At 39.7% G+C, this 23,153-nt stretch overlaps 1 protein-coding gene across 1 annotated transcript in view; it reads left to right on the top strand.

Annotated features, from left to right (window-relative positions):
* Positions 1-23,153, top strand: part of TRIO (trio Rho guanine nucleotide exchange factor) — a 259,979-nt gene that overhangs the window by 180,154 nt on the left and 56,672 nt on the right. Inside the window, exons 32-34 of the mRNA XM_082479958.1 lie at positions 356-498; positions 1,124-1,223; positions 9,196-9,439. Of these exons, the coding sequence (XP_082336084.1) occupies positions 356-498; positions 1,124-1,223; positions 9,196-9,439 (487 nt within the window). The remainder of the gene's footprint in view (positions 1-355; positions 499-1,123; positions 1,224-9,195; positions 9,440-23,153) is intronic.

Here is a 23,153-nt window from a genome sequence, read left to right as displayed (position 1 = left end):
ATACCAATGTTCAAGGTATTATTTCTGGAATTCTTTAAGTCAGTCAATCTACCCTGTCTCGCATGAGATGCATACAGGGCTTTAGTTTTCACATTACGAAAGAGGAATCTGAATCTAAACCAAAACGTTTTTAAAATGAACAATATTAATAACGTTGAGAAGTGTAAAGTAGTGTTGGCGATTCAAAATGAAGACAGCTAGCTTGAATTTCCTTTCCTCTGTTGAAGTTTTCAAAAACTATTCACAAAGTCATTCTTTATGCCTTCCTCTTTGTGTTTATTAGCTGACTGTATGTGTGGATCTTCTCAGCTATAATAGTCTATTGTGGGGTTTTTGTTTCTTTTGCATATCAAAGGCATCCAGTATAGAGAATAAACAGGACTGGATCAAACACATCCGGGAAGTGATACAAGAAAGGACTATTCATCTGAAAGGAGCATTGAAAGAGCCGATCCACATCCCCAAAACCGCACCAACAACAAAACAGAAAGGAAGAAGGTAAGTAGTATTTAAAATAATCAGAGATCTCTAAGTACACAACAGCACTCTTTCCTCTGTAGTGTTGAATTTCTAATAGCTTTTGATGATTTGGACAAAAGCAAGAGTCATTTTGGCCAGCTTTATCTTACAATTAATTTCCAGTTTACTGGAGTGCTGAACTTGTTGAGATTTCTGCTCTGAACAGTCCCGGATTTGTGTACATTCAGCCATTACAGAAGGGAATGGGAACCGCAGTACAGAATAGCTGTGCTTTTTAGATTTTTTACAGTTCTGCATGTGTTGTTCAGGTCCTTGGTTTCCTTTCAAGGAGCTTAAAATGTGCGACTGAGTGTTCTGCTTGCTAGCTTTGGCTAAGTGGCTGTGCAAGTTTCTTGCCGTAGTTCTGGCTGGTTGGTTGTTGCCTTAATTCTAGGTGATGTAGACCTTGAGCAAACGAATCTGTTCTCTTAAAGGCTAAAACAAAGTATTAAGTGCTGAACATCTGATTTTTGCATCAGTTAGTTTGGCTGGCTGGTGTCCGTTGCCACACTGTCTAGGTGCACCTACTTTAGGGTTGCAAGTAGGGAAGTAACATGTTACAAACGCAGTGCTAATATTGTACTGAAAACGGAATTACTTGCAGAGACGGCGAGGACCTGGACAGTCAGGGAGATGGTAGCAGTCAACCTGATACTATTTCAATTGCCTCACGAACCTCGCAGAACACACTAGACAGCGATAAGGTAAGTTTCCCAGGTATCGCTCTGTTCTGAGAACAAATGGTTCATCCCTTAGTGTGAGTTAGCACCCAAGATTAGTCCTTGGTACCTTCAGAGGGGAGGTGTGGAAATATTCAGTCTATTAAAAATAGTTGTATTCAATAGCAAAAATATCTTGATATCATGGGGGGAGCAGGGGTGATTGTTTAAATCTTAATTGGTCATGGAGGAATTATGTTTGTTCCAAACCGAAACCAATTTGGTTCCCTTTCCTCTGCAGTTTGTTCAGAGATTTGACCCAGTTTAAAAAGAAAGTTTTATTTTCCATCAAATTTGATACTCGTGCACAGAATTTTTCTTGATGTCAGTCTCGGCCTTTCTGAAAGCATGCCATCTGCTTTTTGTGTTAGCTGGAGCTTGGTGGTTGCCACACGGTTGCTTTTATGAAGGAAAAATACTATCCAATGTTCATGTGTTAGAGAGTAAAAGCGTTCACTTTCTGCGTGAGATGGAAATCACCATATTAAAGAGGAGTAACCCACTACACTATCATATGATACTTGTGCTGGTGTTTCCTTTCCTCCATCTCTGCCTATAGATTCTGTCTGGGTTATCCTATAAGGGTAACACAGCCAGAGTTTCTCATGGGTAGAAGAAAGATAGGCATCAAAAGAATAAAAATTCTTCTGAAAAGTGTGTGTTACTTTGGAATTGAAAGAAGATTTCTGATAAGTGAGAAGTGTTAGGACCTTGGAGGGAAGTAGAGATGGATAATAGAAGTTTGTCAAACAGAAGAATGGATAAAAACGTAGAAGCTGCGTAGCACATTACTTGAAAATGTGGTTAGGGATTTCTGGCCTACTACCTCATTGGGTACAATTGTTCTGATGAACCATTCAAACTGCACAGGTAAATAACCAGTATATTACAGGGTAGCTGAGTGAATAGGTTCTCAGAATAATATTTTGACCATTCCCATCATCATCTAAAAGAGAGCTTTCTGTATTTTTGCATATCACTTACACTATGGTTTGATTTTTCCATGTAAGTAGGAGGAATGTAGAAGAAGGGAAGCATAAGGTCCTTAGGGTTGCTTTTGTATTTGTCAAAAATAGCCTGTGTTTTGACCTTGTGCCTTTGTACTGGAGTTGGTCTGTAGTTTTGGTACCAGTTTCTTCTAAGGATAGCTGTGAGGAGAATGGTTGGGTGGAGCAAAAAAAAAAAAAAAAGTCTTTCAGTGACTCTTGTTTTGCTATTTTATACTTTGCATTCTTAGGTATTTAATGATTTATGAAAAACGTGTTGCGTATACTGTTAAACAGTTTAGTTCAGTTTTTTATGCATTCTTAAGAGTTTAGGTACTCTATCCTAAACCACGACACCCACTCAAAAGCAAGACACACTCTGGCCGATTTCCCCGATTGTTGGCTGAGACCTCAAGCTCTGTGCATGCAGCCTGGCTGGATTGTGCTTCAGTTCAAATGGGGGTGATGCCATCCATGTTTTGGTCTGTTAAATACATTAAGAAGAGAAAAATTTAATCTGTTTAAAAATAAAAATAAAAATTATTACGGCACAGCAACAGGCAGAAGGGCAGTGAAATCTGTAGGGTATCTGAACACTCTTGCTGAGGCTGAAGTAACCCTCGCTTTTTATGTTGAACATTCATTAGCTGCAGTCCATTTGGGGTTTAAAATCGACTCTCTTTTCTCAGCCTAGGAGCTTCAAGTATGTATGAATGTCTTACAGAGGTGGAGTAAAACAGTTTTGCAGATTTTAGGTGCTGTTGATGTGGTTATGGAGCCATATGGAGCAGTGGAACTCCTCGGTCAGACTTGGAGAATGTCCCAAACTGAGCTGGGATTCCGAACTGAGAAACACTAAAAATATCAAGTAATTTAAAATAGTGTTAATCAAGTGGTAAAAATGTTTAGCACAGTGTCCCTTATTCTGTGGCTGAACATGTTCTGTTCATGTGTATCCACTATTGTGATCAAGAAAAGACAACAAATACCAAACGTCATACTAATCAACAGCTGAGTAAAACTATTCTTTTATTTTCTCCAATTATATGTCCAGACAGTTGATTCTTTGAAAACAAATGTTTTGGTTAGAAGTGCTAAGCTGTTATACAGGGATAATATCAAGAATTAATTCCTTTATCCAAAACGCAATACTCTTTCTCACCTTCTCAGAGATACACTTTGAAAGAGCTAAAAATCCTTAGCCTTGCTACGAAGTGGTTGGGTATTGTCCAGATGAGCTTCTTTCTTTGCATCCTGTTTTCTGACATAATTGGAAATGCCTTAACAACAGAGAATAACTTCATGATTAGCTTTTTTTCTTCTCCACCCTGGCTTTTTGGGCTAGAATTGTCACTTCTGATTGTTGGCTCCACTATTGCATGCAGCTTTTTAGTAATGACTGGGATGATGCACTAGACCATATGTTTATAAAGCTGACATCCTTCCCAGCTTCATGTCATCTGAAAACTATATTGGAAGGCGGAATTAGAATTCAGAGTCATTTTGGCAAATGGGAGAAATTAATTGGCAGAATACCATGCGATTTAATAGGAACACATTTGAGCTAATGCGAATAGGTGGAAATAGTTAACTTGCTAATGAAAACAATGAGAGTATTGAACAGTTTTTGAGAGGATCATCTAGAAGCTATAGAGGCTCACAAGCTGTTTATTATTTTAACAGTGTGATGCAGTTATGGGAGGGGAAGCAGCCCTGTATTGGCTTGTAGAAATAGGATGCTGAGCTGCAGGACACAAAGTCCTCGTTCTTTACTTGGCACTCATAAGGCTCCACATCCAGTATTGAGTACAGAATTTTAGCAAATTAGTGGTCCATTGGAAGAGTTCCAGGAGAAAGAAGAAAAAAAAGGTCTACCAAACATAACTTAAAAGGCAAGATAAACAGTTGGGACTAATGAGTTGAGGAAAAAAGAAAAAAAAGGCAGGAGGAAGAACTTCAAGTGTGTAAAAAAAGCTACTATGCAGAGTTACAGAATGGTCTTTTACCCGTTTTTTCAGTGGATGGGATGACATCAAACGACTTATCTTTAATAAAAGATTGCAATAATATATCTTTTTTTATGGGTATGAAAATGTGAAGCCCTAGAGCAGAGTAATTGTGAAGGCTGGAGAATCTCCATCGCTGGAGATCTTTGAGAACAATTTGGCTAGATGTTAATCATGATTCACAAAGATGTAGAAAGAAGTGGACTAGGTAACTTAAGGTGCCTTTCCAGCCTTTTTTAATAACATGGGGTGTATCTTCATATTGCAAGCCATGCTAAATACATCCTATAGCACTGACCCATCCTGAAGTATTGCAAGGTATAATGGAGTCCAGAGTGAAATATAAAATTTTTTGAGAGGGAGATTTCTGCTCCATCAAAGCATCTCTGTTTTTTGAATGAGTGCTCTTATTGTATCCTTCTCAGTAAATATTTTACACTTCACCTTTGGCAGCATTTCTTCCATTCACCTTCTGTAGCTGGGTAGTCAGCATTTTAGGTGGCTAACAAATAAAAGACATGACACTTGGCCCATTCATTCCACCTTTCAGCAGTTCTGAGCCTCAGAGCTTGATCTGATTTTAACATCGTCTTTTGAACTTGATCCAATGCATAGGAAATGAAATGGGGAGGCTGAAGGAAACAATGTAGGTCTGATAGGTCTTTTCATGCTTGTATTAAGTGATCTGGTAGAAACATGAAATAATCCAAACTACTATTTTGGTAGCTGAGCAGATGAGAGGCTTTTAGAAGAAGAGCTGTCACAGAGCGTTTTCCTAAATAGTAGGAATCATGCTAGCTGCTCTGGGTGGTCAGTGGAGCAATATTTTATTTTTAACAAATTGTCTTTTGTGCCCAGCTGGTAACACTTTGTACCGCTGTCTATGTGAAGTTGTATTTCATTCTCGTGCTTCTTTAAGCTTGTGTGTAGTACTTTGGAAAACGGAAAAAAAGACTGAAGCAGCAGGAGACAACCAAGTATTTAGTTCTGCCAGCTGAGACCGCAGAAGAGAAAAGGCTCCCATCAGTAGAAAAAATGCTAGTAAAAAACCAGATGTGGCTCTGAGTATATGCCTCTCTTCAGAGTTAGAAACCAAGTCTGGGCAGCTACCTGGGCAAAGCAAAATTCTTTTTATTCGAGACAGAATTTTTGTGTCTCCCATTTCTTTCCTCCCACAGTGCACTTGTTTCCATTTTAAAAGGGGATTAAAGATTTTTCATGCTTGAAATAACTGAGAAATCTTATTAGCTGCTCTCTTTCCTTTCCCTTCTCCTCAATGTAAAATTACCATGGGACAGTAACTTTAATTTGCAGTCCTGAGAGGAGGTTATATGGCCCTGATGTAAAGGCTTCTGCATGTGGCAAAACTCTTGTCGATGGTGATCTTCCCAGATACTGGTGGCAGATGAACTCTTGGTGTCGCGTCTCCGACTTCAGCAAACCTATGCTTCGGGTGTTTTCAGCCAGTAAATGCACGTGTTATGGTTTTATTTTTTTCTCTCTACAAGCAGCAGTGATTAAAAAGCCCCAGAGAGATGAACATAGATGGTTAACATTAATTTCAGCACCAGCAAGACACTATGTCCCATGATAAGCTGTTTAATTAAACCTTGCGCCTTTTTTAATCTGTGGTTCTATTTCTGTCTGGCTTTTGTTTCTCGTCTCTGTCTCTCCAGTTTCCATGTTTCAGACATAGCCTCATTTATTTTTATCGTGCATGATTAATTCGGTTTACATAAAGGGTTTCTTGAGAAGGATGGATAAAGTATGTAAAGCCCTCGTTCAGCCTAAATTTGGATTTAGATGGTTTGTAACTCTTTTCTCTTCAGCGCAAGTCAGTCTCCCGGTTCTGCTGCGCCTCTTGCTCTTCCCTCCAGCTAGCCTGGAGAGCCTTGCCAAAGCTGTCCAACGACAGCTGGTGAGCAATGCGCTTAATCAGACACTCCTTGCTGTCCAACTGCATTTAATCAGTGCGAAAGATGAAACTGCTTTCAGAAAGTGTGTTATAGGGAGAAAGCGAGCCATGAAACGAAGAGGAAAGCAGCACTTCCTGACCATAGCTGTGGCGGGAAGAAAGAAGGGCTGTTATCCCAAAGGAGGGGAAAATTGGTAAATGCTTTTCTGGTCAGTTCTCCATGGTGACGTAGATGTGTGCTGGGTAGAGAACATCACTGTTTTCGGGGTGTTAGGCAGCGGTGGAGAAGTCTTGCACTAAGTTGCACCTAACAGCATCAGTGCATGTTTGAGGACGGTGTAGAGCTAACAACTGCGTGCAGGAAGTGTCTTACACACTGAACTGAAGTGTGACTGAATACTGAATTTCAGTGGAATGCTGATCAGCTGGGATATCTGATTCCCACGGAGTCTGAAAGACTGGGATTTTTCTTGTACTTTAATAATTTCTCACATAGCCACTGACAGCCTTTGTTTGCTTTTTCCTTTAGTTTAATACTATGTAAAATACTTAGTGAACATAAAATCTGAGATATTTTTTTTTTTAATTAGGGGAAGGAGAAGAAATAACATTTATATTCAATCCAAAACCATGTGGCTGTTGCACCAGTCACAAAGTATATTTTAAGCTCTATTTGTAGGAAGTGAAGGGTCAGGAAAGCAAGCAGAGCACCAAATCTATGTTCCTGTAGGTATTTAGGAGGAAAGGCAAAGACTAGATGCAGTTTCTGGAAAGTGTCAGCCTGTTACTGTCTTGGTTCTTGCACTGATTGGGGATGGATATGGAGTCTCCTGAGAAAAATTTGGTCTGCACTGGACACCTTGTGAAGTCATACTTCATCAGCTTTCTTGTTAGTCCCCATCAGGCATACAGATGGTTTCAATTGTTTCTGAGTTTGTCTGAAGAAGGCTGTAACATAAATCAATACCAGAAAACAAGGGAAAGCTCTTTACCTTTTCCCCTTTGGCATAGTTTTGCATGGACTGAAAAACTAATGATAACTATGGAGAAAGAGTGTAAGGGAACAGGAAACTTTTTAATGAGGGAGGAGGTAAAGTGTTTTGAAGATGTGCACCACCCCCCCATAATTTGGATATTGGCGCTGTCTGGAGAGTTGTAGTAGTAGCAGTGTGATTAATTTTTAGCCTGGATCTAAATGGGTGCAACCTGATTTATCTTCCTTAAACACTAGATGTATGAGGGTTTTCTGCCCTTCTTGGCCCCTGCATCCCCCCCAAGAAAACATTTTGCTTCTTTGTGTGAATGCACAAGCAAGGGTAGCCGGTGAGATTAGCAGGCAGAGACCATGGGAAAGCTCTGGATTTACTGCAGACCATCTGCTAGGAGTTATGTCCTGTCGTTTGTTGCAAGCTTGAGGAAGAGAAGGTTGGAAACAGCCTTTCAGTCTTACTGGGGTTTTGCTGGTTTTGTCATTTGCTTTGAAATTCTTGCTTGATAACAATGTTATCCTAGAAAAGTTTCTATCTGGTGCTTCAGTTCCAGGCTTGTAATGAAAACTAATAAATAACAATGCAGTCTCTTATCTCCCTTTGCTAAAGCTCATGGGATGTAGCTGGCAGCCATGTAAGAGCCTAAACGTAATAGTCAAAAATAACGTAGCAGGAACTTTGCAGTACGTTGGTGTAGGACATGCTTCTATATTTGTCGCGGTTGGAACTCTGACGGGGTATTTGCCCTCCCTTATCAGCGTAGAGCATGGCACGATTACCTCGCTGAGTTCAAGGAGTTATGTAAAAGTTGAAGGAGTTATGCCAGGCGAGGTTTAGATTCGGTATTAGGAAAAATTTTTTCACTATCAAACATTGGAATAGGCTGCCCAGGGAGGTGGTGGATTCTCTGTCCCTGGAGGTGTTTAAAAAAAGGGTAGACGTGGTACTTGGGGACATGGTTTAGAAGTGGTTTTGTCAGGGTAGGTTAATGGTTGGACTTGATGATCTTAAAGGTCCCTTCCAACCTCAGCAATTCTATGATTCTATGAGTTTACTGGCTTGGTCCAAAATTACTGAATTTACAGAAGTTGCCTGCCAGCTGAGATCTGGTATGAATGTTGCACCGAAGCAGCCTGAGCTATAGAAATATTCACATACAAAAAGGTGAAGTAGCCTGGAACGCCATTGCCGTATGGAAGGAGAAGGAATTCCCAGGCTGTTTGCTCAAGTTGGATGGGTGCTCTGATGCTGAGCAATCTTGGGAACTTTGTAAAGTTCTGATAATAATTTTCATTTCACATCAAAGCAGATGAAAAAATCAAAGAGAGGAAACTTAAGCTTAGGCAAAGTAATTCTAATGAAGTGTTTTGAAGAGGGGGGAGGGAAACCCTGAGCTTGCATGCTTTCAATTCAAGTTTGACTGTTTTTTATTTGGGGAATTAGCAAAAATGTGAAAATTGTAAGCCCATGTGGATTTTGTATCAAATAGTTAAGTATTTGGGAAACTTATGTGAAAAACTTTATGCTGATTTTTATAATTATGTATGGATGATTCTGTGACCTGCGTATGTAAAGAGTAAACTGAGTGGTGTGGAAATAAGGCAGTAAGCTCATTCGAGGAGAAAAGGAAAAAAAAAAAAAAAAGATCCCCCTTTCTGCCTTGAATTTGCAAGGTAACAAAGCTCATGAATGACTGTATTTAGTATCTGGGGGTTTGTTGCCAATTATTACCCATAAAATATATTCTGAAGCGACTGCTACTTCAGCTTTTGGGGTAAGGAGCAGTCTAGCCAGAAAAACCACTTACATCCTCCGCCCAGCACTGTCACAACCGGTGTGCGTTGAACATAGGCAGAGACAAGCAGAGTTAAAAATGTGTTCTAAAATGCCAGAACTGCCTGATTTTGAAATGATCTCTACTTGATGTGGAAAGTCCCAGAAGCTTGCTGTCTTTTCCAAAATACGAATCCTGCCAGGAATCCTAAATAGGTAACGGTGCGTGACGGATGGTTTGATAACGAGCGTTCATCTGGCTTCTCCTTCTTGTTTTTCCCCTCACAGTTGTCTGGTGGGTGCGAGCTGACGGTGGTAATCCACGACTTCACCGCCTGCAACAGTAATGAGCTGACAATCCGCCGTGGGCAGACGGTGGAGGTCCTGGAGAGGCCCCATGACAAGCCCGACTGGTGTCTGGTTCGAACCACAGATCGGTCCCCAGCTGCAGAAGGCCTGGTCCCCTGCGGGTCCCTCTGCATCGCACACTCTCGCAGTAGTATGGAGATGGAGGGGATTTTTAACCACAAAGGTAAGAAGTGATGGAAATGCAGTCTAGTCATCAGCAGCGCGAATTTTGGGTAATGGGGAATACTGTGCAAATGGGAACTCCGGTGTTCTAGCGCTGTTATGGTTTCTGGTTTTTAGTTAGATAAAACACAGTGCTTTTAGCAACATGCAGCCACACTGTCTATTCCAAAATATGCAGTTAGCAATTCTCAGTGTTACGTGAAAATGTGGCTGAAGACAGGGAAGAGATATAAGCAAGTTATGTCTTGGTGAACAGAGTTATATATCATGTTAGATCAAGCTGCGATGATAGGAAAATCTATACCTGTCATGTGCTGAAAGGGGAGAGGGAAGAAAATCTCCAGCATGCATTATCAATGGTTCCTGAGAAACCCTGCAGTAAGAAGTCATGACAGCATCAGGCTCAGCAATGGAAAAGGTAAATACACACATCCATATGCCTCGGCACAGGAATTGGCTGCTTGTGCTTTGTATTTTACTTAACTGAGTTTTCTAGAGTAGCAGTGGCACACTCATCCATTTTTCCCAGAGCAGCTTGGAAATCTTACTTTGTTTTTTTCAGAAAGAATGTGCCCCTGAAGGGTGCAAGAAAAATCTGTCCATTTTTTTGAAAGTCTTTTAAGGTTTTGGTGTACTGTAGTCCTTTGGTTCTGTGAACTCCCCAGGCTCAGGGTAGTTGTTTATTAGAGAAAATGTTTGCTTGCTTGCTTCATTTGAAACTACTCGAGTTTGCAGCCTGTAAATGTGAATAAAAAAGAGAAAACAAAACACTAGAAAAACAGTTCATTGCAAGGTGTTTCATCACATGCTTGGGGAAAAGATGCATTTCAAAACAATTGTTACTGCAAGTAACAAGATTAGCAGAAAAGTGGTGTTGAGGAAAACTTGTTTTCCAAAACACAAAATTCTGGTTTTGGAGAGTTTTTCATAAATACAACCACAAATTTTTCAATTATTTAGCCCATCACAGCTATCACATTACATTTTTTCCCTTTTTTTTTTTTTTTTTTCAGACACCATATAATTATGCTTGGCTAAAAGAGGGGAGAGTTTGTGTTTCTTACATTAAGAGCATGCACAGCAGGAACTTCCTGAGTGCAGGGTGATGGGGGGGAAGTCTGCAGGATTGAGCTGTATATTTAGAATACTTTTTCGTCCTCTTGTGTCCTATAACAATTTGGATAGAGAAAGTTTGCAGTTGTTCTGATGATAAAATTGGAAAATGTACTTAGGTATCACTGAAACATTTCTTCCTTTGACTAGGGGGTGAAATCATGGAAATGTCAACAGGATTTTTTTTTTTGTTTCTTTTAACAACGCTCACAGAATTGATTAATCCAATTTCCTTTGGAGCTAGGGGACTTCACCTTTGAATGTAAAGAATTTTATTAGGAGAGGCAGATTGTACTGTACAATATATGCTATATGAAAAACACTGAGCCTGTCAGACTCCTGAGGAAGACAGAGCTGTTTTTATCTTTGAGAGGTTACTTTTATTAATCAAAACAGTGGACAAAACCTGTAATGCTTTTTTTCCTTTAGTGTTTGTGGAAAATGGGGCAGAGAATTGTAAAGTTACTTTAGTTTCTCTTCGACACATTGCTTTAAAATAAAGAGCGCTAATTAATTATATTAATCACAGAGACTGAAGAAGAAAAGGCCATTGCTAGAGTGAGCATGATTTGCAGGGTTGAATGCAGCTTCAGAAGTGACTTCTGTCGCTGCCTCTGCCACAGGCTTCCTGTGGGATGTTACGGCATGCCATCTAAACCCCAGCTGATAAGAAGCAGCTGCTAATTGTTTATTCCCACATTACTGGCTGTCGGGCTTTAGGAGCTGGATGTTTGATTTGTAAAGTTTCCTGTGCACGTGATTGTGACTGAAGTCAGTGTGAACTGTCTTGAACATGCAAATTATTATATAATGTTAAGTAATCTGAGGAGGAGGAAAAAAAAGGGGGGGCAAAAACCAAACAACTTGAGACTGGGCACTTGAAACCAGTGGATATGTTTGACTTCGGTCTCTACCTCAACTTTCTATTGCTTGGAAGAGGTTGATAGTGTTCATTTCACACAGGGATTATACAAATTAAGCAAAATTAATGGAGTGCTTTATTTTCCCCCCCATAGTGAAAAGCACCTCAGACAATTCCACAAAGCAATCACTCATTCTCAAGTGCTGCTTTTGATTAAGAATCTTTAAATAAGGCATTTGGGATTATGCTAATCAGAAGAATGGAAAAACAATTAGATGATCTTCTCTGAATTGTTCATTGTGAGCATTGATTGAGGTATGAATTCCTAAAAAAAAACAAAACAAAACCCACAAACTCTATTAACAAAGAACAAGTGAATGACATACATAATTTAAGGCAGTCCATGTACTTGGGTGGACAACTTGTAAATGTTGTAATTCCTAGATTTCTAGTGCTTGATTCTGCAACTTCAGTCTGTTTAATACAAATATTTCTTTTTTTTTTTTTTAACCATAATTCAGTAAAACATTCAGAGTTTTTGAATGATTCAACAAATTAGGATATGGCCCTTGGGCGTTTTGAGGTCTGAAAATACGTGTCAGATGTGAGGCTGGCAGTGTGAACATCAGGTTTGAGTGATTCTGTGCAGTTCATAGGGTAAGCCATGTGCAGTAGACACGAGTTTGGAATTTATGCATGTCTGGCATCGCAAGCTGTCGTGAGAGGCTCAGGGAGAGAGAGGTTTTACATAATTCCAAAGGAAAAAGGGAGGTGATCAGAAATGGTCGGGGTGGCTGCTTGGATGTTGAGTGTTTAGCCTATAGAAGTGGCTTGTTGAAGCAAAGAGGTTTGCACTCCTTTCAGTATCTATGGGCCCTACAGTTTTGATCTTTTCAACAGTGTTTATCAGTACTGTTTGCCAGCTAGCAAGTTGGAAAGCCACAGCCTATCAAGTGAAGTCAGCTTCAAAGTTTTCAAATGGCAAACCTTTTCTAATTTACAGCTGGTTCTTACGTTGTGTAAAACCAGATTTCATCACCGAGTACAGAAATGTTGGGTGATATTTAATGCCTTAAATAATCTGAAAGGATTATCCAAAGTAGGGTAACATGAAAGATTACTGAAGCTGAAAGTATGTTCAGTGAAGCCTACTTCTGACAGCGGATCTTGGTCATTCCTTGTCTGTCCACATGTTATCTGTCAACCATGAAAGGTAACGTTGTTTTATTCTCGTGTTAGAAGACAGCCCCCAAAATTACCCTCATCAGTTGCCTACAAGTGTAGGTGATACTTTTCCTTTAAGAACGTGTATTACTTTAAATATTTAATCAGTATGAATGTGTAAAAAATTAATGCATTTACAGTATCTTCGATATCTAAAATTGTATAGTAGTTAAGATAACACACATTTTGTTAAGAGTATGGGGAAAGCATTACACAGAAAAAAAAAAAAGGCATTCACTACGTAGATAGTCATTTAGGGGAGGGTTGATTGCAGGTTCCAGACCTTTTGCTCTCTCTGCTGGATATCGAATCTATTTTTGTAAGTTATTTGGGTCATTTAATCAATTTGACGTGCAGTTTACAGATGAGTACATTTTAAAAAATCTAAATCCCTTTTATAATGGGGGAAAAAAGACAAACAAGTGGGTAGTGAAGAGGTTGAATAACAGTTGGTGCACTCTACAAAAAATAAATTACTAGCTTTGGAAGAACATGTTTTTCACAAGTAATACATAAGGCAACAATTTTTTTTTTTTTTAATGATTCCCCACATGTTATTGCGTGTGGGGGAGAAAGAATGTTCCTGTTCTATTTGGTGCTTCTCTGTTTTTTAACAAGGGTTTCTTTTCATTCTGGGGTACATCCTTTTTGTATGTGCAGTTCTCTTTCGTTTGTTTGCAGGGCATTTACACAGCCACAGAGCTTTGGGTAAAGGGCAGGGGACAGGAAACAAAATTGCACTTGTACGCTCAGAAAAATTGGCAGGTATTTAAAATGGTTTGGGAATGCCTTGCCTGCTTAGATCACGGGTTCACTGCCTTTTCCGGCTTTACGAGTACCGCTGAAGTCTGAAGAATTAGTTATAGGCCATCATATCCCTTCTGTAGATGCTGCTGTTTGGAGAGCTACAAAGACTACAACAAGCCTTTGCTCATGAGGCTCACATTTACGTGTCTTTGTAAGTTATGGGCTTTGTTCAGATCTGAAATTGTAGGTGACGTCTTATTAACACGGTGACCTACCATGCACCACTGCAGTACCACTGAATACTGGCCTTTGATTCTGCTCTCAGGATATTGTCCTGACTGGTGCCATAAACAGAAAAATGGTATTTTTGCAGGTGGCGTTCACCTCCTAACTGTAGTGTCTCTCAAAGAATCTAGGATAATAAGTAGTATTGAACATCTGACGCTTTCCAGGACAAAGGTTGACAAATTTGTTTAAAGAGCCGTGTAGTAAGCCCTTTCTACACCTGCAAGATGGGAAGGAGCGATGTAGGGCAGGCGTTGCAGGTGCCAGAGCTGCTCTTGAATTGCTGCGTGGACCTTCTGTTCAGGAATGAAGGAAAAGAAAAGTTGCACAGGTGATCTAGAGAGATTTCCCCAGAAAAGAGAGATATTTTATAGTTGAGGCCACAGAATGGGATAAAACTGTGGCTTGAATTTGGTACATTAAGTATGATTGCTCCCGCACAACTGGAGACCTATTCAGAATATTCATTTTAGATGAAAGGGGAAAGGGAGAGTAAAGGTAAGAAGTCTCATATATGATTGAGAGTTTTGAAAGCTATGATTGAGAAATTGAGTGTTTCCATGTTGAGTCCAAGTACTGTTATGTAGGAAGGGGAAGCTCTGGATAGCAGCAGCAGAATTTGACCAAGTAAAATAGGAATCCAGTTTGAATAATTGAAGAAGGACGCCCTGTTTGTAGCGGAAGAAAAGAAGGATGACTTGGGCAGCAATTGTTTGCTTACAAGCAGAGGGAGACTGTAGAAGGGGAGGAATTTGCTGTTTCGAGGCTGCGAGCAAGCGAAGCATGGGCCATGTGTAAGGAAAAAGGATCCCCACCCGTGGCTGAGAGCCAAAGCGCTGCCTGTGGGACCGTCTGACAGCGTTTGCAGCTGCAGGAAATGAGTTACAGCCCAAGCCAGCAGGGAAAGTAACTCCTAACAATGAGTAGGTACCCTGCTCGCTTTGCCTTGTTGCCCTGGGGCCATGTGGCAAAAGGTGGGGACTGTGGTTTCCAGGGCGCCATGCAGAAAGGGATCCGCTTCTGCTACACAGCTGGACGCGGTCACACGCAGCAAGTGATATCGAGGAGGACGTTGTAGTTGTACGAGGCACTACATGTTAACCTAAAAATTCTGTTTCCTGATGAATCAATTACCTCCTCATAAAATTTCCAAATAACGGGCTGCCCATCCAGATAACCAGCTGACAGAAAACCTTATGAGGAGCTCATGGCAGGCAAAGCAGAGCAGTCAGTTGGATTTCACACTCTGCTTGTCTAAATTAGCAAAAAATTGTAAAAACCATGCTGCAGTGTCAGTTCAACTTATTTATCAGACAAACGAGCTTGAACAGAGGTGCAGGGATTTTAATAGCTAAAGTTCAACTTCACAATTATCAGTTGTTTTGAAAGCCTAATAAATCATAAATTTCCATGTAATCACAAATATTTTGCCAAAAATATTACTGGTCTAGTAGTGGCAAAGATAGTTTGAATTTAGATTTTTGTGTGTGTGTGGTTTTTCAAACGTGTTCTCATGCTCTAGTCCAGGTAAATAAAATAGCTGCAGTATAAAGTAAAACAAGAATTCTCTATCCTGACTTTCCCACCTTATGTTTTTAGTTGAGTTTGCAGTTAAAAACGTGGTTTGAGTGTAAGTAAACTTAAACAAAATGTCAGCAATTGACTGTGGTCCATTAGATCATAATCTTTGCATTGAGCTTTATAACCAAATTATATCAGATGGTCAGAGTTAATAGCCAAATTCTAATTCAGCCTTGAATAAACAGTAAAGCCTGCATGAATTGCTTCCCTGGCATTGTGAAGTCCTGAAGTAGATAAGGAGATTCAATGAATCTCACAATTTGAATTTCTAGAAGAGTCCTCTCCGTGTCAAGTTTATATGTGCTCTGAAACATCACAGGATTCATTTCTGCATAAATCTGCCTTTAACTCCTGCACTATTCTTTTAGCACAACTCAGCCCAGGAAGACCTATCAGATATATCTGTATTTCCCACGCTGACGCTATTTGTGGGCATAAGTATGTGGTTAATTTGTCTCTGGAATTTTGTCCATAGGTAACGAAAGCTTTTTGCCCTGCTTGGAAGCTCAGTATTACAGCTGAGAAAAAGAAGAAATTTTGGCTTGAATGTACTTTTGGTCCCAGGCAGCTGCCAAATATATTTCTCTTATATATCGTAGTTGGAAAGGAAATCGGTGTGTAAAAAAGTATCTGCTTCAGAACAGATGTATTTGCACAGCTGATCTTTGGGAGGTAGAAGGTGGATATAAACCAGCAGTTCTGATGGCTTTAGATTTCCCGAGAGAGTCGTTATTTTGCTTGCAATTAGCCTTTCTCGGACAGCAGTTTCTTTTTCTAACCAAGGTATTGAGGCAGAACAGAGTACAAACTAAAATCATATCCTGCAAATGTTGTCGTATGTTGCAATTGAAGAAAAACATCCTGGAGTCATGTTTATTTTCCTTAACTGTCCCTCTTCAGGTGCAATAAACTATTGAAAAAGTTATTTCAGTGTTGAGAATTACTTCTTGAGGGTGTCTCTGTTGCTCATATTTTGCTTTGGATTAAGTAAGTCTTCAGAGCCGGTGCTCTGAAGAGCACCTGAGAGCAACCCAAAGAATTTCTCTTCCATTTCAATGAGCATGTAGCTTGGCAGGGTGGTGAGGGACAGGGAGAGTGGGGCTGGGGACACCTGTTTGGACAGGAGAGTGCTCCTAGAGGCAGGGAGTTGCCGAAGCTGTGTGGTAACTGCCTTGTTCCTGGCAGACGACAAGGAGCTATTGGTGTATATTTTTCTGCAGCTGGGGTGGCTGTTGATTTCCAAGGACCATCTGGGTAATTTTACCTGATGTGTTTCCTTCTGTCACAGAGCTGTATAGTTGACAGTGTCCATAAGGTCTTCTGTTCTTTTTCTGACTCCAGTTTTTTGGCACTTCCGCTGCTGTGGCTCATTCTTAAACTTGGTTCTGGGAGGGTCATTTATGTGTTTTGTGGTTAGTGGAGAGAAGGAAATTGTTGAGGAGCAGGCTAAAGCCGATATTCCTATGCACCTTTCATGACATCATCACGTTACATCGCATCATCTGTCATCATCACTGCCTGCAGATGGAAATAGCAGGTTGTAGCATTCCACTAACTTCCTCCAATTCTGTTTTTCTGAGGAGGTTGCTGAAAGTCTGTGTCCCACTGACTTCATTTCACTTTTCCTGCAATCAAATAGTAACATATTAGTCTCGTTATGCACGCTAAACCAGAAATGTTGCATCACTTTTAACGCAACTCCATCAGAAACTCTGTAACAGATGCCCTTGACCTCTTAAGTTGTTGGCATTGGTTTCAAATCACCACTTCATTATGCAATGTTTTGGTACTATTTTGAATGCATATTGACCGACGTAGGTATATGTCCAATTTGGGACATGCTTGTGTTTTCGCCTAGCTTTGAGTTGAGTACAAATAGCAAGATGGTTTTCTTGACCTGGGTCAACTACTGAACTTAAATTCATCGTTCTCTAACGTGGAAGTTATGCACATAAGTGATGGAATTCTTAGAGCAAACTGTGTAAAAGAGGCTGTTGTGGTAAGTGAATAGCACCATAAAAACATTTCATGATCCCAGGAAAAGTACTCTGAGTACACTTTTCAGAAATTTGCAGTATGCATTTTCTGGGATGGATGTATAATAGTGAGCCCGTATAGCAATAGAAGATATTTATATAACTGATATGCAGGCATAATAGTAAAGGCTATCTTAGGTAAGCTTGCTATCAAGTTGTCCTTGATGACCAGAATCCTGTAGTCATTTTTCCTGTGGTCGTAAACCAGCTGTGTCCAACCTACTGTATGTTAACCCTTAACGGTACAGCGGAAATAGTCCCTGTTACAAGCGGAAATAGTCCCTGTTACAAGAAGCGGTTAAACGTACATCAGATTTTCAAGAGCAGACTGGACAAAGACCCAAGTGATCTGATATGATCTCGTACCTGACCCATCCCTTTGAGCAGAAGGTTGAGACTATATGGATTTTTGAGGCCCCTTTCAGCTTGAGTTATGCTGTGACCCTATGCTAAAAGTTAGAATTGACAGCATGGACGTGTTACGTCCTAAGTGTTTCCTGGACTCTTGGACTCCCCTTCGTGTCTGTGGGGATATCAGAAATGCTTAAGATTTTCCCCAAAAGACATTCATTCCATGTAAGAAATGGAAAAGCATTGTAAAAAGTATTTCTGCTCATGAAACATGCTAGTTATTCTTGCTGCACCGTGCTGGGTGTGATCATAGCCTTATTAGGCGTAGGTTCATTTGTTAATATAAAAGTTAAAGTGTCAGTCATGTGGAGATTCCTTAAACACAGAGTCTAGGGAAATCCAGTTGCATGTAAGAACCTGCAAATATGCTGAAAGAAGGAAAGCTGCTAGGGAAGCCACCTGGAAAGAGGGACTAGTAATGCTGAATGGTCATCTCTTGCTTTCTACAGAAAAGCTTAAGGGACTTGAAGGTAAACGGGGTCATCAGGCTCTAAGTTCAAGCTGTTGCTCTTGCCCTTAGAAATGATAGGAGAGGATTCTTAGAAATGTTAAACGCAGAAAATTTGTAGTGATGAAAAAGATCCTGAAAGAAAAGCAGGGCTCAATAGCAAAAAAGTATATTAAGTGAAAGGTTTTTTGTTTTGTTTTGTTTTTTTAAACCACGAAAGACTGAAGACTTGTTGACTGGATTGAAGACGCTTTAGGCGATACTAAACAGAAAAGCTTGATTGGTGAAAACCACCAAATTGTTAACCACATATCTTAAAACTTTTATGTCAGTAGCTAATCTATTTTAAAGAGTTTATTTATCATGGCCTGACTTGGTTGTTGGTCTGTCCTGGTGTGTTTTGTGCTAACTTTTCTCACTGTCTCAGGGGTAACTAAGTGCTGGATTATTTAGTAGAACAGGTTTAGTTGTGTTTATCATTTCATCCTAAAGATGTGGCAGGACTAAATGCAGTCGCAGTAGAATCAGTTTGGAAATTACTGACTCAGAGCTCTGGTTACAGAGTAACATATAGGGAAAAGGATCCGTCCAGCAGATCCTGCCCCGGGAATACGTGCTGTGTTCTCTTTGTGTCCTGGTTTCTTGCTTAAGTGAATGCCCAGGCTATGGGATCCAGTGCTCGCTCACATAATCTTTGTAAAACTATGCTGAGATACAGTCCTCAGAACCGGAGTAAATTAATAGTAGTAGTATTTTACTATCTTCTTTTGCTGCTTGTAGAATAACGAAGCCTTACTCTGTTACTGAAGTTGTTGGGGTGATGACAAGCGCTTACATCTCTGTAATTATTTTTATTTGAAAAGAAGTATTTTATGTATTTGAACAGTCTCATTTTTCACCTAGAAGCATTTTGTTATTTTTATAAAGCAAAATGCCATTCTGAATTGCAGAAGGAGATAGCACTGTTTCATCAAAATGTGAGCTTTTAAAAGGCAGTATTACCTTTTGGAAAAATTTAAGTTCGTAAGAATACTAACATGATATTTTTGTCAGCAAGAAGTATGCGTATTAGGATATAGAGTCTGTTCAGACCTTTTTGTCTGCTTCAGGAAGTTAATGTTATTACCAATCTAAAACTTCTACCATGACGGCATGCTTTGTTCAGGAGGAACTAACTGGGAAAAGAAACGTGCAAAAACTTTGTAGCAATTTAAAAAATTTTCTTGCACCTAAATCTTAATTGCTGTCTTAAAGGAGCATTGTTGTCTTAATTTAATGTAGTTGTTTTCTGAAATAGTTAAAGCATAGAATTAGAGTGGCTATTTTGTAACTGCATTTTCACAATTCTAGTAAGTGGTGATGATGTAATTTGCAGAAACTATGCCCTTTCCAATTCTGTGAACTCTGTGACCGTGTTCGTGTTTTGGTTCAGAGCTCTCTCTTTTAAATGGGTGTAAAACATGTACTGCATTGCCTGTACTACTGTAGTAGTACAGAAATGTATTTTTCAGGACTGAATTATTCCACATCTAAAATTCAGAGTAGACATAAAAGATGTTAATTACAATGCAGAAATACTCACATTTGCAGAATTGTTTGGCAGTACACGTTTTCTAGTGTTTCTGTGTTTTAACATCTGATAGGCAATGTAGAATAATGAACCCGTCCTGTGGATTTCTTGCTCCCTTCTTTCTCTTCTCTCTGTGGCAAAGCTAGCCTCCAAATATACTTGCATGTATGTCGTACCCAATCTGTGTTTATAATTTACGAAATACAGCGTGTGAAATGCAGGCTCCGAGAGAGAAAATGCCCGTATCTGATTTTGCTGTCCTGTTAGACGCAGTGCAGAGGAATTGCGGAGGCTGCTTCATTTCGCTTAAGTATCTTTTAATATACTAAAGGAAGCTGTGAAAGTATGTAAGTTTTTGTGTTAAATGCTAACGTTTGAAATCCAGAGAGGTGCTTTCAGTGCCCATATGCCTTTCCTGCTTCCAGAAGCAGCAGGGTGTTGGGTCGTGGCTGGGCTCCATCTGCCATACCCGGCAGTGCTGTGACCTAACCTGGTCTATTATGTGGACATGACTTCTGGTAGGCAGTAGTGAGCAGAGACAAAAGGAGGAGAGGCGTTGATGTAACCCTTTGTAACTAACCAAAATGCAGTTGTACAGTTTGAACTTAGCAGAAGGGGGAGTAAGAAGTGTGTTTCGGTCAGTAACGCCAACCAACAGGTAGCCCACACAGCTTGCAGAAGCAATTCCTCCAGATGCCTTTGTACGGAACTTCAGCATCAGTATTTCTTACAGGGAGTACGTGTCTAATCTTAAAAGCATTTCTTTTATTTTTAATGACCTAGTTTGGTTACTAGAACTGTTCATTTTCCTTTTAAGTGACTTAAAAGAAATGCATTTTAAGTCAAGAACGTAATTCACTATTCTGAACGCTTCTGATTAATATATTCTTACCCTTTCCTTTTGTCTCTGACTGCATGTATTTTCAGTTAAGATAATTAGCTAAGAGATTTATGTTAAAAAGAATCCCAACTCCTGTATATTCAGTTAAAACTGGTTTGTAAAATTAAACCTTGTTTTGATCAAATTTTTTTTTCATGCCAACAGGCTGATTCCCTTTTTCTTTGGAGTGGGAAGGGAAGAGAAAGGGTGTTTTAAATATGGTTGAGGAGACTGCATCACAAAATTCAAGTGAAGAAAAAAGGGATGATGAAGGGTAACTTGCATAATAAAAATAATGTAAAAAATGAGTGTTTCTTCAGTATGTCTCATTAGGACAGCAAGTATTTCTCACTTGGAATACTTTTTGTGTTTTCTCCAACGTAGAGATGAGGCATGGCATATTTCTTCTCCCCTCCCACCCCTTGCTAAGTAGTGAATGTATGTGGAACAACATTCCTTACACTCATCCAAAAGATTTTGTTTGAATTATCTGAAGCTGGTTTGTTGTGGTTTTGCTGACAGTGGCTGGGATCCTTCAAGCTGATTTGGCATGCTGCAGTGGTGACTGTGTTGAGGAGTCAGAATTTTCCCAAAGCTTTTCCAGATAAACAGAAGACCAGGGACACCGAACATCTCATCGTTTCTTTGAAAGGCCTCTTCATTCTTGGGAGCGTTATACAGGCTCCATCCAATTCCTTGGCTACAGCACAGAACAGAATTAAAACCTTGAGAAAATAATAGCCAAATGATTAAGATGGGGGAGAGAGTTTACGATGTCGTGTGCTTTTTGATATTCTTTCTTACTGTAGGCATGAGCAACAGCTAGGGCATGTTCTGCAAAGCTGGAGACAGGAAGGACTTGTTTAGATCCTGGCCTTGGTGACTGAATAATTGAATAAATGGTTCATTTCCCAGTATTTTTAATTAAAGCCTGAGTACTTCAGTGTCTTGATATCGGTATCTCTTGACAAACGTTTTACCCAAGCTGTAGAAAGGGAAGGTTATTAATCACCCAGCTGAAAATATCTCTTTACCATCAATCAGAAAATACTTTTCCCAGGTTTGCCAGCTAATTAGATAGCCTGCATGTTTTGTTAGAGGTGGTTGTTGGTTGGCTTGGGGTTTGGGTTTTTTTTGTGATTGAAACACCCAAGTATTTTGAAAGGAGTTCTTGGAAGTCTCAAATTAAGGATGTTCACACAATTCATTGCTAAATACAATTTCTGACTGATTCAATTTGAAGTGTCACTGGCAGCTGGCAGCACTGGTCGTAAAGAACAGGAAACAACGCGCTGAATGTGAGTCCAAAGAGCCACTGTTGTAGTGATTCCGCTCCTTGCAGACCAGCAGTGTTATCTGTGAGACTGAGGAGCAGCGAGGCTATTTTTTGGGAACAGGATGATCTTTGTGTGTGGAGCTGAAGAAACCAGATCCCAGTGGCGCAGCTGTGCTCCAAGCAGTTAAACTGTGGACACATTGTACACTGAGGAAAAGGCAAAGTTAGGCTCCTTTCAGAATTCTAATTGTAGTGTGGGAGATCACCTTTGAAGAAGGTTCCACCTCAGATTTATTTATTGATGCGTCTTTCCTGTTCTACGATTTCTTGATTGTGTTGGAGTATTCTGGTGCGAGGCAGAGTGCTTAAATTGCCAAAGATAGGATTTGTACACGAAGTCTACCCAATATTTTTTTTTTAAATGGGAAATGCATATTGTAAATAAAATTCCTATTGCTTTGTTCAATGTTGATTTAGTTTAAGAATTTTAAATGTTATGTATTTACGTCTGACTTTGGCTCCTAGGTCTGGGTGGTCTTTTGTCCTGCACAGTTTTGGAAAAGTCTGAATCTTTTTTGTCCCACATGCAGAAACATGACTCAAAATTGTAAGAACTGTGCGCTTCTAAATGATGAAAGTATTTGTCTCACAGATCACTTTAAAAATGGTTTTAAAATCATGACATTTAGATGCTGGCAGAACTGAATAAAGAATGCACTCTTCTGTTAATTTCAAATATCTTGTAGATGTTTCTTCACTCTTAAGATGAACAAGAATTTTTTAAATAGCTTTGTAGTACTGATTTAAAAATATATGAATTGCTTGTGTAAATGGAATGTCTGGAATACAAGGGTAGAGATTCCAGAGAAGAAGAAAGATTTACTTTTGCCCGATAAAAACGTTGAATTTTGAAGCTGAGTTGTTTAATGCTATCTTTTTTGGGACCTGTGACAAGCTGAAGCTGTAGCAAGCTAATTTGTTGATCGTCAATGGTAGAGACTGATGAGCTGTTACTTCTGTGCTAGGGTGAGCTGGCAAAAAGTTAATACCCTGAAATGGTTTTGGCAGTCTGACGTAGTCCATCAGTAAGCCCCAAGATTAATTGCAGGAAGTTGATCCCATTCCTTCACTGTCGTAATAGATAGGGGCGTGTGATGCTTCATTTACGTATATCATACAAAGTATGTGCTGCCTTATCTACTGAGGATATACAGTGCTCTTCTAATTGGGTTTTTTTTAGTTTCTTTGTTTATTCACTGGGATGTAGTCTTTCTTACAAAAT

The sequence above is a fragment of the Vanellus vanellus genome (assembly GCF_965231255.1).
Source record: "Vanellus vanellus genome assembly, chromosome: 2".
NCBI lineage: Eukaryota > Metazoa > Chordata > Aves > Charadriiformes > Charadriidae > Vanellus > Vanellus vanellus.
The sequence above is the reverse complement of the archived record's forward strand: the minus strand, read 5'-3'. Positions and strand labels throughout refer to the sequence as shown.